The following is an 18,967-nucleotide window of genomic DNA, read 5'->3' as shown; positions in this document are numbered from 1 at the left end:
CTTAATCACAAATCAAAATTTTAAATTTCTAGGTTATGAACTCTCTCAATGTCAGAAAGAGAAATGACATCCATGAATTAAATGATTCATATATGCACAACCACTATGCATTCAATGGGAAAACAATGCATAGGATGAAATGGATGAACAATGATGAAGACCTAAGAATCTGTGGATGCCATTTTTAAAATTTTTAAAGAAGGTAACCATTGAACTGTTCTCTGGCCTTCCTTCCCGTGAGTATCTAGTTCTGGCTTTGTCTGCCACCACAATAAAGCCTGATTTCTACTCTATGTATTATGGAGTAGATTATTTCAATGTTTCCCAACTGCCTGCCATGACCTATTTGTGGGTCATAAGACCAGTATTAGGAGGTGAAAACATCACGACCAGAATTGAACAGATGAAGTAGACATTGTCAAAGTGAACAAAGCGGATGCTATTTCTGATGCACAAATATCCATAGTTCTTTCCTGTTGTTGGAATAATCATGTTCTACAGAGTTCAGTGGACTCTGAATCACTGCATGCAGAGAAAGTACAATTAGGTTCATGCTAGTCTCTGCTTGTGACATTACTCATTAACCAATCAAAATGTACACTTGTTCACATGTCTTTCTGTTTGATATGTATGGTTGATCCACCGAACTGAACTCACATTAGGAACTCTGTAACTCATTCATGCCTGAATGAATATTACCTGATACACACACTTCTCTGTAAGGCTCATCACAACCTTCTTATGTTTTGAGCCAGGGGACAATACTCTAGCCCTATGCATGGATCCTTTTAGACAGTCAACTCACCAAATAAGTTAAACATCCACACCTACCTACCCACACACTTAAAAATGGTACTGAATAGACAGAACAAAGGGACAGCGGCCCCCATCCACAAAGCTGAATGAAGTGCTATTCAGGAGTCCTGTGGAGAAACAGCTATATTAGGTAAGGAAAGTATCCACGCAGGAGGTCTGAAGTAAGGCTGAGGTTTTCCTCTTGAACTGGGATCATCAGTTTTGGTTAAGCCAATGTCTGGCTGCTCTGTTCATAAGTACCCTCTTGATCAGTGGTAAGATCACAGCCTATACTCAGAGGTTTCCCTAAAAATGTAAGTGTTCAAAACATAGTGATAATGAGGGTTGCATAGAAATGTGTAGACAGCATGTTCATATACATGTAGTATCAGATTGTGGTATAAAACCCTGCCTTAAAAACGAAACAAAATAAAAAACCCATTTCCTATTGCGGTTATGATTTTGATGCATGCTGGGAAAGTACTGTTCCAACTGAGCTAATCCCCAGCTCACCCCAGGCTTATGATATTTTTTTAAAAAATTATTCTCTCATGTATTACACCCTAACTGCAGTTTCCCCTCCCTCCTTTCCTCCAAGTTCCTCCCCCAACTCTTCTCTTCTCCAGATCCACCCCTCTGTTTCTCTTCAGAAAAGGGCAGGCCTCCCAGGGATATCAACCAAACATGGCATATCAAGTTGCATTAGACTAGGCACCTCCCCTCTTATTAAGGCTGGATGGAGGAACCCTCTTGGAGCAATAGGGTTCTAAAAACAGACAAAAGTTCACTCTTAGGAGTCCCATAAGGAGACCAAGCTACACAGCTGTGACATACATGCAGAGAGCCTAGGTCAGTCCCATGCAGGCTCTCTGCTTGTCTGTTCAGTCTGTGAGGCCCTGTGAGCCCAGGTTAGTTGATTCTGTGAGTTTTCTTGTGGTGTCCTTGACCCCTTTGGCTTCTACAACCCTTTCTCCCCCTTTCCTGCAGAATTCTCTGCGTTCTACCTAATATTTGTCTGTGGGTGTCTGTATCTGCTTCCATCTGTTGCTGGATGAAGCCTTTATGATGATAATTGGGCTAGGTACCAATCTATGAGTATAGCAGAATATCATTAGAATTATTTCATTGTCTTTATTTTTTCCAATGTGTTTGGTTCTATCCTGGGTTTCTGGACTATCTAGCATCTGGGTCCTGGCCCTCCGAGCAGTATAAGGGGTGGGCTTCCTCTTGTGGCACAGGTCTTAAGCTGGACCAGTCATTGTTTGGTCACTCATACAAGGTCTGCTTCTCTTTTACCCCAGAGCATCTTGCAGGAAGGACAAATTGTAGGTGGAAGGTTTTATGGCTGGGTTGGTGTTCCAGTCCATCGACTAGTCTTGCCTGGTTTCAGAAGATGACTGGTTCAAGTTCAATATCGCCTATTGCTAGGAGTCATAGCTAGGGTCACCCTCATAGATTCCTAGAATTTCCATTGTGCTAGCTTTCTACCTTACCTCGGAAAGGCTCCCCAATTCCAGTAATCTCTGCCAGTACTCTCTCCCTCCATCCTCCCCCTGTACGGTCCCTCCTGGTTCCATCCCCATCTGCCCCCAGGCTACCATCTATATCTGATTTCCTCTTCCCAGGAGATCCATGCATCCCCTCTTGACCCCAACCCTGAGCCCCGGTTGAGCTACATATCCAGCCTACCCTGGGCTTTTGCTTTGTTTTTTTTTTTGTTTTTTTTTTTTTTTATTCTTTTTTACTTAAAATTTCCAACTGCTCCCCGTTTCCCATTTCCCTCCCCCTCCTCCCACATATTGCCCCCTCCCCCTGCTCCCCTCCCCCTATCCCCACTCCACTTCTCCTCCCCCTAGTCCACTCCCCCTCCCTCTCGATACTGAAGAGCAGTCCAAATTCCCTGCTCTACATGAAGACCAAGGTCCTCCCACTTCTATCTAGGTCCAGGAAGGTGAGCATCCAAACAGGCTCCGCTCCCACAAAGCCAGTTCATGTATTAGGATCGAAACCTAGTGCCATTGTCCTTGGCTTCTCATCAGCCTTCATTGTCCGCCTTGTTCAGAGAGTCCAGTTTCAACCCATGCTTATTCAGTCCCAGTCCAGCTGGCCTTGGAGAGCTCCCAATAGATCAGTTCCACTGTCACAGTGGGTGGGTGCACCCCTCGTGGTCCTGATTTCCTTGCTCATGTTCTCCCTCCTTCTGCTCCTCATTTGGACCTTAAGAGCTCAGACGGTTGATCCAAATTGGGTCTCTGTCTCTCTCTCGATCCATCGCCAGATGAAAGTTCCTGTGCCATTCTCCTTGGCCTCTCGTCAGCTCTCATTGTCCACCACATTAAGAGAGTCCGGTTTTATCCCATGTTTTTTTCAGTAGCAGTCCAGCTGGCCTTGGTGAGCTCCCAATAGATCGGCCCCCCTGTCTCAGTGGTTGGGTGCACCCCTCCTGGTTTTTAAAAAGGAAGTTGGAAAGACACAGCTTTAGTGTTTCAGTGTTTGTCCTACCTTGATAAGTCATTTTCTTTGTTTAAAATCCATCATGTATTAATGTTTTTCTTTGTGTGTGTGAGGTTGATAATAAAATCTCTTTTCCTTGTTTTGGAAGAAGGATTAAGATAAATTTCCTAATTGTTGTGTCAGACCTAATTTCATGTTTATGTTTAGATCACATACCTTGTTAATGCCAGTCGAGAATCAGCAAGAATACAAGGTTATTTTCTTCTAATATCTTTCATTTCAAACATGTTGGAGACTGAGATGTTGTCACTGCTAAAAGCAGAATGATTTGTGGCTTTTAGCTACTATGTACAGTGACAGTTAAGGAAAGAAAAAATTCTGTACACTGTGTAAAGTCTGTCAAATAATAGGTTATCGCTACAAATGTCAGGGAGACGGTGGGGATGCAGCTCCATGGTAGAGAGCTTACATAAGACCCTGGGTTCAATTTTATAACTATGAAGATTGCATGTGTGTGGCGAAGAAATGTCAACAATGAGTCCCAGATGGACTTTAAGTAAGGGCAAAGACAAGGTGGATTTAACCTTAACCTTTGCCCTTCTTGGAGCCTAGCATAATTTTTGGTCATGGATTTGCTGACTTAATGATGGTTTGCAAAGTGTGGCATAGCCACTCTTAAGGGAGTTCCTCTATAATCTCGAGTAGCTGCCCCTGAGTGTGGGACCTCTGACTCTCTGTAGATATGGCGCTGTCATTTCTGCAGAGAATAACCACTCAGTGACCACCTAAAAGCAGCCTGTGTCTGATGACAGAACCCAGTCTTCAATCACCAAGTATAGCAAATAAAAAGACAAAATGCCCAGGCAAATGTGGGTGGCTTCTAATTGCCTATGCTTATAAACACTGAAGTAAAATAAGCATATTTCCTGAGTCGTATTTACTTTTAAACAATTGTTTGTGTGAAATAAACTATAAAGACTGAGCTATGCAAGTTTCCCTTCAACTCCATTTCCCTAATGATTTGGCTCCCCGTGCAGTTACTGCTTTTGCATAATTCTCTTAGAAAAATCCCTGGCAGTCACAAAGGGTATTTAATTTGTAGTATAGCATGCTTTCAACAGTGTCACAGCCAATTCTTTCGTCTATTGAGTATGCATTAATGAAGATGAACTCTCAATATCAGCATTAACACTGATAAGGAGTCTGTACAAAGTCAACAATTCTAGGAGCCCTTCGAATTTGAATTCTCGAAGCACACAAAGTCACGTTTCACGGCGTTGCTTGCTTTACTGCTCTTCGTGACTCTCCTTGTTTGATCAATGACTTTAAAATGTATCCACCGACCAGAGCTTTGTTGCTACTGTTGTCTTCCAATACAGGATGGTCTCCAGTGTGAGTAACATGAAGACGTGTGTGTGTGTGTGTGTGTGTGTGCGTGCCCCTCCCCCTCACTCACTTTCTCTTTGTCTATAATTCTGAGGACACTGTTGTTGGATAGTGACATGGTGTCTCTGATCTTATGTGTTTCACACCCCTCAATAGTACCACATAAAAACACAGGCACATCTTTGAGCTATTATACTGAAAGACACCAATTGCCAAATGTGGAGCTCTTAAGCTGCAGAAACGGTTCAGGGCTTATCCTGTCCATCCAGGGCTCATGGAAGGATGAGTTCAGGCATGTACTTTTTCTTTTCGAGAAGTGCAGCCTGTTTTTTCTGTTTTGTACTCCTTAGTTTACACAAACAGTGGAGTGGGGACTGAGTCTGGGATGTGTGTGTGTGTGTGTGTGTGTGTGCATCTTTGCAAATCTGGAGTAGATACAACATGCTTCGCTTTTTCAACAGTTGTTTATAAAATTTAGTGTGAATGATAAATTAATACATTTTTTTTAAAGAAAAAACTTGATGTCACTGCTTAGCTCAGATCAGAAAAGTTTCCTGGCATACTGTTTATAGAGCCTTTTAAAGATCCCGTAGGCAATGTCAAGCCTGTTGCGTGTGGACAGCTGCTTGAATTACAGCGCATCAACTTTAATACGTACCTCAGGAATGATAGGGGTCTTAAATAGCCGGTCGTATTTACGAGAGAAACCTAGAGTTTTCTTAGATTGCCAACCTTAGCAAGACGAGAACTGCAGGGTGACAGAGTCTAAGTGGCTCTTTTCAGATATATCACGCTGATTATCTATATTTAAGATGCAAAACAGTCTTCCAGGAGCTATTTAATTAAGTGAAAGTTAGTCCTTGTGGAACCGAATGGTTCAGCGAGCAAACAGACACCAGCGAGCCAGGGAGTGGGGCATTATTACAAGCTCGTAGGCCCCGTGACCCACTTTAAACCCCCACATCAGGGATCCTAAACACTGATTGGAGGAGAAAATTATCAAACTGAATTTAAATTTCGGCAGGTACAGAATTGTCATGCAAAAGTCCAGGACAGTGTAGCCCTCTCAGCCTGGAAAGAGAGATCAGGGAGTCTGGATTTCTAAAGTCCCCTTGAAGGCTGTCAAGGTAAGATGGCATCCCCTTGGCAGGAGCCAACTGTCTCTTGTCAAAAGCGCTTTCGGCTTCAGGGATGAGAGTAACTTGGGTTCAAACTTTTTGTCTCTTAACTCTTCAAGTCTAGGGCATGTTTGGGAAGAGAGTGGATTACCTGGGGGAGGGATGCTCACCCATCTGATGAGATACAGAATCACTGTAGAGCAGAACTGATTTTTGCCTCCAGACAGTGTTTGAAATATTATTGCTTAATCAAAACAACCTAAGATGAAAGAGATATTGTAACTGTAATAATCTTAAAAATCAACAACTGTAATGCTTTATGTATAATTCACTATACCTCTATGACTGCTACTTTTATCCAGAAACATATACTTAAGAGCTTTTGGTCAAGTCAAAGGCATTTTTCAGCCTCAGCATTGGAATGTAGTGAGTGATGGAATTTAACACAAAAGAACCACATCTGTCTTCCTCTTTGAGAGCGGGATGATGGCTGTGTCCAAACAACAACTCTTCCCGAGAGAAAAACTGAACTGGGGATTTGATTTAACCGCTGGGCTTTGGCTCCAGGTCTGTCTAGCGCACAGTTAAGCTCTACAGCGAGAAGCCAGGGCTCAGTCTCTGGCCAATATTAGTCTTCAGACGCTTGCTAACTAGACCGAGTAAATGATTCTCAGTTGAAATTTAATATCTCGAATCAAAATCAACTTAGTGCCTGAGAAAGTAATTTTTCTGGCACTTGATACAAAGATCCTAAAAGCAGACTGTGCTACAATTCTTTGTAGCATACCCACAGATCTGACTTCTGTCCAACTGATTTTTCTGCTTTAGACTTCATGCTGATAGGTTTAGAAAAACAAAGATGTGTTGCCAGGAGGTGGCAAAAACAGAGGTGGAAATTTGATAGTCGTGTGGTCACTTTGAATGGTTTTGATAAAAAAGTTAGCTAACTCAAGTTTTAGATAGCTTTAGACTTGTTTTTATTTATCCTTGAGAAATCTGTGCTGTCTGTTTTGATTATATTCCGCCCTCCCCTACTCTTCCCAGATCAACCTCCTTTCTTTACTCGCACAGATGTGTGCCCTTTCTGTAAACAGACAGAAAACATCAAGACCAGTCTTTGATGACCAGATATTCTCAGATGTACACTTCCCATTGGAGCATGGGCACCTAGCAGGCCTACAATCTTAGAAAAAAAATCACTATTTTGTTTCCCAACACCTATCAATTGCCAACAGTTCCTTAGCTAAGAACTCCATGCCCTGCTTCCCTCTCCACGCTGGATTTGGTCAGGCTAGTCAGGTCCGGTTCATGCAGGTCATCACACTGCTGGGAGGACAGCTCAAGCCTGCTTTCCAGCATTCCAACAAGGCCCTGATACTTATGTCTTTCCCCCATCTTCTTATTGACATAGTCACAAAAACTTGCTAATCTCTACATCTCATTTGATGTGACTATAAATGCAATAACATAAAAGAGGCTCCTCAATCCTAATGAATTGGTCATTTCCATTGGGTCTTCATTGCTGACCTTGCTTGCCATACAAGTATCACATACTGGAGTAGAAAGGTGAGGGAGAAGGCAGCAAGTCTCAGATGGATATATTGATGAACTTACTACCTTTCTTGGACCAGGGACCCTGGGTCATGGGGAGACAGGACCTCTGCAGAGGCGTGACTAGGTTTGGACTTGTCTAGGGCAGTCTAAGCTTGGTTGATCAGAAGACCTTCACCTCCCTTCACCCCCTGCAAGCTCTGTCTTGAGGCATCTTAGCCTCGTTTCAGTCTCTGGAATAATTGAATGAACCCCAGCTCTTCTTAGCATCTTTTTGCAGAGGCCCTGGAATTGTGTTCTCACTCCTTTGAAACAGTACCAATAATTCATTATATATATATTCATTAACGTTTTATTGTCATTCACTACGAACCTTGAATTTAATCAAGGCTATTTTATGAGATGCAAGACTGCACTCATTAAATCTTGTGGCAGATCACAAAGTAACAATATCATGATGCAAAGAAGTTAACTTTTAGAAAATATGAACCTAAATTTTCGACTCACAAAGATTTTTGTATTTTTATTGCCTCTATTCCACGTATATAAAATATGGATGTGACTCTTTGTGAATTTGTGTTGTAACAGGGGTGAAAGATTTTGCTCTTAGAAGTCCTCTCATTCAGTGGGGATGGCAAAGTGACCAGGGAAGTGACGGGCACTGTTTGTACTCAAGTACGTCTTTACCAGGAACATTCGTGGGTGTCATTCCTGTACTTTGCATCGGGAGATGATGATAATCAGGACACTTCCCTGAGCTCCAGGATCTTATGCCAGAGAAGAGGAACAGAGGGGTAGCCAGGCAACTTCCAAACAGTACTGTGCTGCCAGCGAGCATGCAGAAGTTGCTGGCTCTGTGCAGCGAGAGCTAGCAGCTCCCTTGCAAAGCTCAGGGCTGATTCTTCTGCCAGCCCTGGGGATATTCTGAGGTGAAGTGTTATTATTCCAGACTGAAGAAACAGAAGCCCAATAAAGCTATTTAAAGTTCCCAAGCTCTTTCAGCAGATAGCAGGGGAAGAATTTGAATTCAGGGAGTCTAAAACCAAACCCTGTGTTCTTTCTCCTTGCCCAAGCTCCTTCAACTCAGGTATTTCTCCCTCTTACAATATTGATAGCCCAACTCTCTATAGTCAGGTGGGGGATCACAAGTGCTTTGTCATTTAAAGTCCACTCATGGGAGAATTAGTTAACATTGCTTAAAGTTAATTCTGAAGAAGAGAGCTGTTGCCCTTATGGATAGCAGCACAGGGCTAACGTCACAGCTATGGACTCACACCTCTATGGCTGTTGTCCCCATTTGTTAACAGAGGTTTTTGTCCTTCCCAGTCCTGCAGCCTTTCAGTTGCAAAGAAACAAACAGAGGTCTACATTAATCATAAACTTGTTGGCCTATTAGCTCAGGCTTCTTAATAACTCTTACATCCTACATTAACCCATAATTCTTGTCTGTGTCAGCCACGTGGCTTGGTACCCTTTATCAACAAGGCATTCTCATCTTGTTTCCTCTGTGTCTGAATGATAACTGTAGATTGACTCTTTCCTCTTCCCAGAATTCTCCTGCTCTGGACACCCTCCCTATACTTTCTGTCTGGCTACTGGCCAATCAGTGTTTTATTAAAGCAATACAAGACCATTGTCTGACAGCACTCACTGGCATAAAATGTTGGAAGTCATGACAGTGTTGAGCATGCCGGGATCCCCAGTGTTGGAAGTCATGACAGTGTTGAGCATGCCGAGATCCCCAGTGTTGGAAGTCATGACAGTGTTGAGCATGCCGGGATCCCCAATGTTGGAAGTCATGACAGTGTTGAGCATGCCGAGACGCCCACATGTCTCCACAACCACCAGGCTTATTCTGCCACCTGGGATGTCTTCTCACGCTAGTTCTCTCTCCTTGTCCCAGGAAACAGCCAATGTAAAGACTGAAATAACCAACTACTGTGCTTATCATCTTTCACTTTATTTTTTTGTGGTATTCTTTGTTCTAAACAGACACTGACTATTCATAATGAAAATGAAGATAATTATATATATTTGCATTTGGGCAGCTGCATGGGCCATTCCAGTAAGTACATCTCCATAATCGAGCCTTCTTACTTTGCTGTATCTCTTAACACGATATTGAAATGTACATATTTCCTCATGGTTTTACAGAGAAGTTGAGTTCAAATGCTTAGATTTGCATCAAAACTATTATGTGATATAGTTTGAGGTCTCAACGAAAGGCAAACATGTGAACCAATTCATGCTTCCTTTCTTCCCGTTGAAACACATCCCATTAGAAGATGACATACCTTTAAAAATTTAGTCATATTAATTCAATGCCCAGAAGTCATGGAGGCTTTGTCTCCTTCTGCTTCGTTCCATGCAGATTTCATTTCAATGTCACCACAACTTATACCATTTGAGAAAAACTGAAGTGAGACCAGGAGGTAAAGGTCAGACTTTTCAACATATGATCACATCAGTGTTTCACGTGTGCCCTTTATATGTTCACTGTGGAAAATCTCGGCATATGAAGAAGAAAGTCAACCCATTTGTAATTTTACTAGCCAGCCGCCATGCCTAGCATTTTCATATGATTTCACACAACCAGATATGGTATTGTTTCTGTGGCTGAGGATTTTCGCAAGCACTTCAGGCTGACACACAGAGCTAAGCAGAGATTGCTTGATGCTGCTCCAGCAGCTCACAGCCACTATTGTTTTAGAGGCTGGGGTCTGACATTGTCTTTGGGGTCAGTAACAGAACAAGGACTCATCTTGTCTTTATACACACGAGATAAGCGGGCTTGTAATACTCAGTTAAAATGATGACAACATTATAAAAATCCTCATTTGCTCAGCTTGAAATTCTGAATAAGCACCGTAATGGGCTGCTTTTCCTACATGCCAGATTATGCTCTGACCTTTGCGTTACATATTTTCTTCATCATAAAACAAGAACCTGTGTAATGCTTATGTTTTTTAACCTCGGCAGCTTCCTCAAATCATACCATTGGAAAAACACGTTGTTGAAAAATCCGTGAATGTATCATTTTTAGCACACTCAGGAACTCCAGCACAGGTAAAGAGATGTAAATATAAATGTTCCTTTTGTTTTCTTTTTTCAAATCACTTTTTTTTAGATTTATCTATTTATTTATTTATTATTGAAAAAAAAAATTTCAGCCTCCTCCCCGCCTCCCATTTCCCTCCCCCTCCTCCCGCCCCTCTCCCCCTCCCCCCACTCCTCTTCTCCTCCCTCTCCAGTACCAGGAGCAGTCAGGGTTCCCTGCCCTGTGGAAAGTCCAAGGTCCTCCCCCCTCCATCCAGATCTAGGAAGGTGAACATCCAAACTGTCTAGGCTCCCACAAAGCCAGAACCTGAAGTAGGATCAAAACCCCGTGCCATTGTCCTTGGCCTCTCGTCAGCTCTCATTGTCCGCCATGTTCAGAGAGTCCGGTTTTATTCCATGCTTTTTCAGTCACAGTCCAGCTGGCCTTGGTGAGCTCCCAATAGATCGGCCCCACTGTCTCACTGGGTGGGTGCACCCCTCGTGGTCCTGACTTCGTTGTACATGTTCTCCCTCGATCAATGGAATCGTATAGAAGACCCGGACTTTCAAATCACTTTTATACTCTGTGACCTTCCCTAAAATTTCCACCCATTCTTTTTTCCTTTGACTTTATTGGAAAATGATGCTCACAATTGATTTTGAATTGTGTCTCTTTTACAGAATGAGTTACATGTCAATAACACCACTAAAGACAGCAGTGACCCCCCTAATGACAGTGAACTAGGAAGACAAGTGTATACCAAAGACATTTACAAAAGAGAAGGGAATGGTTCTGAGTCAACAGACGTAGGAGGGACGAATTCTTCTACACAGACCATTTTAGCAAATAAACCGGGGAACACTGCATATGAAAATGAAGACATAGAAACATATGGTCATACTGAGATACACGCAAAAGGAGAGAACAGCACAGCCAATGACATCAGGGGCCAAGCAAGTGTCACTGAAAATGTGGGAGAAGCAAAGGAGGGTAGTGTAAATGGGCAATCCAATCAGGGTAAAAAAATTGGGGGTGCTGGTGATGAGAATCAGGATGGAGATCCCACCACTGTCCAGGGAAATGGACCTCAAGAAGTTGGCAGCAAGAATAATACAAACCATGAGGTTGGAACACATGTGGATGGGGTTGCTACGGATGAAACCACGCCTCAGAGAGAAGGGGAGGGAGGTGGGAACAAGGGGGTTGAGGTAACAGCAAGCACTGAGGGAGAGGCTGGTTTGGATAATTCTGATGGCAGTCCCAGTGGGAACGGGGAGAATGAGGATGAGGACATAGGCTCTGGTGATGATGAGGCTACAGAAGCAGGAGGTAGAAAGGGAGGCCATGATGACAGTGAGGGCCAGGAGGAGCAGTCTCATCAGGGAAAAGATGACAACAGAGGTCAGAGTTCAGTTAGTGGTGAAGATGGTGACTCTAAAGAGAAAGAAGGCTCCCCAAACGGATGTGGAGCAGATGGCACCGCTAGCAGCGAGGAGAACAAGAACATTGAAGAAGGCAATGGCAGCCAAGCATTGCAGGAAAACCAGAAGCTCAGTCAGAAAGGCAACGGAGATCCAGAAGGTGGAATCACTTGCCAGTCAGAAACATGTCCTCTGGGGAACAGTCAAGACCAGGTCAGCTTTGAAACTGATCCCTTCCTATGGCAGCTTACACTCTCCCCTCCACCCTCCAATGGGTGTGCAAGACAACAAACAACAAATCCAGACAAATCCAAAATAAAACCCCAAACTAACATAAGAAATGTCACAATAAGTATCTGGGTACATTTTTTTTTAACCAACATTGAGTATTTTAATGAGAAAGCTAGAGTCCTTATAGACTTTGATGTAGAACAATTTTTAAAAATTTGGAAGTTAGGCCAGGTGGTGGTAACACACACCTTTAATCCCAGCACTAGTGAGGCAGAATCAGGCAGATCTTTTTGAATTAGAGGCCAGCCTGGTCCATAAGAGCTAGTTCCAGGAGAGGCTCCAAAGCTAGAAGTCAAGTTAAATAATAATTCAATCATGTTTGTGTAAACCATTTTATTATTGTTACATTCATTACACAAAATAACGAGTTTCACTGTGACACTTTCATTATCGTGCACCTGTTTAATCCAAGTTCCCATAAGGTAGAAACCTGGACGGTTTATTGCAGGATTCGAACCCTAATACTGAACATCCTCAAGTATTAGATGAGCACATTTTCCAGATCACCGTGGCACTGGCAGCCAGAGTCCTGGTCTTAAGGCCATTTCCCCAGACAGTTATTCTCAGACCATGGAATTTCACAGTAAATATTTACTAATTACCTATTCTTTTCTCTATTCCACAGGGAACAGAAACTGAAGGTCCCAGCACAGGCAACAAAAGTAACATTACCAAAGAATCTGGGAAACTCGGGGACAATAAAGGCAACAATGGACACCAGGGAATGGAGGAGGCCAAGAGGAATAGCTCAAAGCAAGGGCAGTCTGGCCAGCCTCAAGGGCCTGCTGAGAAGTCAGACACCCACAACAAGATGGGACACAGCAAGCTAGGTAGTGGCAGCAACAGCAATGTGCACGATAGCTACGATTTTGATGATGAGTCCATGCAAGGAGACGATCCCAACAGCAGCGACGAGTCAAACGGAAGTGATGATGCTGACTCGGAGAGTGAGGACGAGAGTGGCGGCCACGGAGATGCTTCTCATGACTCTGAGGACTCAAGTGATAACGGCTATGGCAGTGACTCAAATGGGGATGATGACAGGAGTGATGATACATCTGATGCTGATGATGGCGATAGTGACAGTGATGGTAACAGTGAGAGCAATGACGAGGATGAGTCAGAAAGCAGTGACAATGACAACGGCAATGACAGTGAGAGCAAATCAGGCAGCAGTGACAGCAGCGACAGCAGCAGTGACAGCAGCAGTGACAGCAGTGACAGCAGTGATAGCAGTGACAGCAGTGATAGCAGTGACAGTGGTGATAGCAGTGACAGCAGTGATAGCAATGACAGCAGTGACAGCAGTGACAGCAGCAGTGATAGCAGTGACAGCAGCAGTGATAGCAGTGACAGCAGTAGTGACAGCAGTGACAGCAGTGATAGCAGTGACAGCAGTGACAGCAGCAGTGACAGCAGTGACAGCAGTGACAGCAGTGATAGCAGTGATAGCAGTGACAGCAGTAGTGACAGCAGTGACAGCAGTGATAGCAGTGATAGCAGTGACAACAGCAGTGACAGCAGTGACAGCAGTGACAGCAGTGATAGCAGTGATAGCAGTGACAACAGCAGTGACAGCAGTGACAGCAGTGACAGCAGTGATAGCAGTGACAACAGCAGTGACAGCAGTGACAGCAGCGACAGCAGCAGTGACAGCAGTGACAGCAGTGACAGCAGCGACAGCAGCAGTGACAGCAGTGACAGCAGTGACAGCAGTGACAACAGCAGCGACAGCAGTGACAGCAGTGACAGCAGCGACAGCAGTGACAGCAGTGATAGCAGCGACAGCAGTGACAGCAGTGACAGCAGTGACAGCAGTGATAGCAGTGACAGCAGTGACAGCAGCGACAGCAGCGACAGCAGTGACAGCAGCGACAGCAGTGACAGCAGCGACAGCAGCGACAGCAGCGACAGCAGTGACAGCAGCGACAGCAGCGATAGCAGAGACAGCAGCGACAGCAGCGACAGCAGTGACAGCAGTGACAGCAGTGATAGCAGTGACAGCAGTGATAGCAGTGACAGCAGCAGTGACAGCAGTGATAGCAGTGATAGCAGTGATAGCAGTGACAGCAGTGACAGCAGTGATAGCAGTGACAGCAGCAGTGATAGCAGTGACAGCAGCAGTGATAGCAGTGACAGCAGCAGTGACAGCAGTGACAGCAGCAGTGACAGCAGTGACAGCAGCAGTGACAGCAGTGATAGCAGTGACAGCAGCAGTGATAGCAATGATAGCAGTGACAGCAGCAACGATAGCAGCAGTGACAGCACTGACAGCAGTGACAGCAGTGATAGCAGTGACAGCAGCAGTGACAGCGGCAAGAGCAGCAACGGCAGTGACAGCCAGGATAGCACATCTGACAGCAGTGATGATAGTGATAACAAGACTGGTAATGGTCACAATGAAAGTGACAGTGACAGTGACAGTGAAGGCAGTGACAGCAACCATTCAACCAGCGATGATTAGGGCAAAGGAAGTCCCATGAGATTCTGTGCGTAAACATTTGGTGAGTAATCAAAAGGCAGCAATGACTCCTAACCCACTAGAGATAGGTGAGAAACACAGATTATATGGAATCCATTGAGATCACAGGGAATCAAGTTCAACTTGGATACAGAGCCAAGCTCCAGCTCTCTCAGAGATAGTCTGGATGTACCAACTTTGGTACATGTGTGTGAAAATGTATTCATTTTCAGAAAACATTTTATAAGAGTATAAATCTAAACATAAAATAATCAAACAGAAACTGAAGCATCACTGTGATATGTAGCTTGGATTTGAATAGCGGGTGCCTTAGAGAGCAGAGCAAGCAAAGTTACAGTCAGCCTGCGACATTGTCTTTGTCCTCCAGTGGTCTCAGTACCAGAGAGTTAGTCTTCATGCTGTGGAGATGAGAGATGCTGACCTGTGACATTCAGCTCAACTACCGTTTCCTTTACATGTTCTAGGGAAAGACATCTGTGACATGAGCACAATGCTGCAGCAACTATTGACCCTATCCAAGGCACTGGGATAATCTTTGTGATGTTAAAATAGCTTTGGATTATGAAAATTCTGAAGAATGAATCACCAAGAGTTCCGAGGATAGCTCGAACAAGATCTGACACATGCCATTACATTTCTGTAAGAGGTGGAAATGTAGTACAAAGTTCCTAGCCCCCTGCAGTGCTTTGATCAGTGTCTCTCTTCCACCCGCCTCTCTCGTATCTTTTGTAAACGAGCAACATAGATGGGTGATTTTAAGAGGCGGGATCATTTTCCGCGTTCTATGTGAACCACTCTGTTATTTTGTTATCTTCAGTCAGCCTCATAGGACAAACTAGGTTGTCAGTTCAATCAAGAATTGCAAAGGTGTACGAGAACAGAGTGACCCTTTGTGGTCACTAGGGCAGTTTTGAAAGTAAGAGAGGTGATGGGAACGAACCACACCAAGACAAGAGGTGTGAATTAGGATCGCATTAAGGGAACCATAAGCCCTAAGCCTAAAGTATATCTTTCAAGATTGGTGTTGTGCTTTTCAATTTATCTATTTTTCCACATGAGCTGTTATGTCAGATTTGAGTCATAACAAAGCTACTAAGTATATAAAGACTTTAGTTGACTCTACTATTGTTTTAGACAGGTTTTACCCAGAATTCTAGCTTTTTCCTGGGCTTGCTTCCTTCTGCAAGAGTTTCTTAGCTAAGGAATATTGTGAAGGCTTTGAGATGCTGCTGTCTCTAAACCCATTTGTTCCTCCTAAGCCCGTAAGGCACCAGACTTCTGCTTTGCCATGGCCATGACACAACTCCAGACATCTTGCCAGAAAATATCAATTTAGGCTTTGACTTCTATTAAACTGCAAACGTGCCTGTATTTGCCTGGTTTAACTTGTGCCTCTGGTACCTGTCACACCTACTCACCAAAGTTGTGATGATGACTAAGCTATGGATAGGAAACTCATTGTAAACTGGACAAGAAATGTAAATGAAGAGATATGAATTTCAGTATTATAATAAACATCTATTTATAAAATTGCTCACAGGAAAAATTCTTCATTCTACTTAGTTTGAAAACACTTGCCCTCCCTATTATAAAACCTGGTAAATAAGATTATATTTCTTACACATATTAACCATTCTTATTAAAAATCAGTTGTTTATAAACACAAAATACAAACTTTGCTTTGAATACTACACAAAAGCATACACGGTACTAAATCTTTACAGTATACACCTGATCAGAACACCAGTTAGGGAACAGTGACAGTCTTCTGTCATGGCAATTGAGGCTTTTACGTCCAAGCCTAGTGCTCACACAGCACCCTAGCATTTTGGAAGCCATACGTCACCATCTAAATACATTTAAAACTATTAACTGCCATAGAATTTCCCAGAAGCCAGCCCTGCTTTATGGTTTGTCATGGAAGTTTTGAAAGGCCACTGACCAAAATAACCAGGAACAATTTTCCTCTCCCTAAAAGGAGCAGGGACACAGTAGAGCCTTGAAAAGTCATGGGTGAAAATACCATCATGTTCTCACGAGGGATCTGCTCACTGCTGTTCGGGAGCAACTCCTCTGGAGAATGAAACAAATAGCTACACGATGTTCCCACCCTCCACCACCAACAGCTTCCAATTCTAAGCTTCCAATGCCCAGAGGGGGCAGGGAGAGGAGGAAAAAGAGCTACTGTCTGCAGTCATATACCCCAGACCACTGGTTCAAAGTCTAAAAGTTTTTCCTCTGAATGTTTTGCATGAGTTCACACAATCCAATCTCTGGCCGGAAAGCAGGGTTGACAGCCTTCTCTTGGGATGCTTCTCTCACTTCCAGGCACACTATTTTGGGCTTTGGCTTTAACCCTCTTTTTTTTAAACCCTGTTTCCTTCTTGCCACCCTTAGCCTTTTGCCCTTCACAAAACTTAAGACACTGGGGAGGATGCCTTGACCTTCACAAAACCGAGTTCTGGGTTCTGGTTTCAGCATGATGGCTCCAGCTCCATATTCGCTGGACTTTCCTCAGCTAAAGCCACTGAATCATTGTTGGTTCCTGTAGGTGGAGATGGCTGGTTCTTTTTCTAGCTGCCCAGACCTGGAATAATCAAACAGAAACTATATTAATCACAACATTGTTTGGCTAATAGCTTAAGCATATTTCTAGCTAGCTCTTACATCTTAAATTAAGCCTTTCATATTATTTTGTATTTTACCATGAGACTTGTGGTTTACTGGTAACATTCCTGGGCATCTGTCTCCTTTGGTGGCTACATGGAATCTCTCTCACTCCACCTACTCTCTCTCTACATCTCTGTTCTAATTTCCTGCCCGACTTTACTCTGTTAAACCATTGACAGATGCAGTTTCTTTATTAACCAATAGCAATAAAACATACTTACACCATACATCACCTCCCACATCACCTCTCTTTTTCTGTTTAAATAAAAAGGAAGGTTTTAACTTTAAATAGTTAACCTACATATAAAAAAACAGTTATCAAGAAAGAACTATAGTTACAATACTTAGTTTATTTACATTTGGCAAATTAAGGAAAATAATCTACCATCTATCCTATCTCTGTGAATCTAAAGTTTTATATCTAATTTATTTTTTATAATAACTAAGGAAAACTAAAACTATTTTCCTTCAAAGACCCCAGAAGGATATAATGTTACCTAAGTTAACAGGAAGTACATTGTAAGCAATTTCTAAAACTCCAGAACTGACAGAGACATCTTGCTGCCTGGACAGTCACCCACAGTTCTTATGTAACACTGCAGCACCCATCTTCAGCCTATAGACCCATAGTATCTGGCAGACTTTTCCATGAAGCAGGAATTTGAAAATCTCTTATGTCTTGAACTGGCAAAGTTCATCAGTTGCATTTTTCTGTGTCTTGGAAAATGCCTGGCAGTTCTCTCTTGAAGCAGGAATCTTGAAGGACTGTCTTACCTTCTTTAGACAAGTTCAGCAGTCATTTTTCTATGAATCCTGCATGTCTAGTTCATACAGAATGACATCAAACAGTCCAGTCCAGAGCAGTTTTTTACCTAAATGGCTAACCAACTCCGTAAGGAACCTCTTCAATGCCCATCACCCTCTTGAAATAAATGGTGCTGCCAGGAGCAGATATGTCTCATTGTCATGAAAAGTCCTAAGTTCTTAAACATTTTAAATGTCATATTTTGTTAGTCTTTGAAAGGTTTGAAGAATATCTATCCATCTGAAATAAATCTTTGTACATCTAGAAAACCTAACTAACATGGCTACAGGTTTGAATATTATAGATGACTATCTATTAATCTGTATTTCTTAATTATACATTACATTTTACATGAGCTGTACAAGCACAATACCTTAATAAAGAGCAGAAATATACATATAACACAATTGACCTTGATTTTTTATCAATAGACCAAGATCCATATAAATGCAAAGAATCCATCTCTATAGCATATTCCCCTTTAAATGTAAACAAACATTTATAAACATGGACATGTCTCCGTGTATGGTGGTGTGAATCCGCCATGCTCTCCTGCCTGTGCACACCTAGCAGACCCAGTCCTGCAACCTGCCCAGGTGGGGAACACTGAGCCAGGGTCATGGTCTCAGTTACTTTCCTCCTGATCCCGAGGGTGGTAGGCATCAGCCACCACCAAATGTTTGTTGGATGTCATTTTTTAAGTGGGGACTGTTGATTCATTTACCAGTCACCCAGACCCAAAATAATCACACAGAAACTATATTAATTACAATACTGTTTGGCTAGTAGCTTAAGCATGTTTCTAGCTAGCTCTTACATCTGAAATTAACCCACTCTTATTATTTTGAATTTTACCACGAGACTCATCGTTTACCTGTAAGGTTCCTGGGCATCTGTCTCCTTTGCTGGCTACATGGCATCTCCCTCTCTCCTCCTACTCTCCCTCTACATTTCTAT

At 43.0% G+C, this 18,967-nt stretch overlaps 1 protein-coding gene across 1 annotated transcript; it reads left to right on the top strand.

The window, feature by feature from the left end:
- Nucleotides 1–9,312: 9,312 nt before the first annotated feature.
- Nucleotides 9,313–14,517, top strand: Dspp (dentin sialophosphoprotein). Its single transcript, XM_057773181.1, has 4 exons — nucleotides 9,313–9,369; nucleotides 10,284–10,370; nucleotides 11,022–11,975; nucleotides 12,679–14,517. Exons 1-4 carry the CDS (start codon nucleotides 9,313–9,315, stop codon nucleotides 14,515–14,517), a joined length of 2,937 nt encoding a protein of 978 aa, XP_057629164.1.
- The last annotated feature ends 4,450 nt before the right edge of the window (nucleotides 14,518–18,967 follow it).

Source organism: Chionomys nivalis, chromosome 6 (genome assembly GCF_950005125.1).
Source record: "Chionomys nivalis chromosome 6, mChiNiv1.1, whole genome shotgun sequence".
Taxonomy (NCBI): domain Eukaryota; kingdom Metazoa; phylum Chordata; class Mammalia; order Rodentia; family Cricetidae; genus Chionomys; species Chionomys nivalis.
This window is presented reverse-complemented; position numbering and strand designations above follow the sequence as displayed.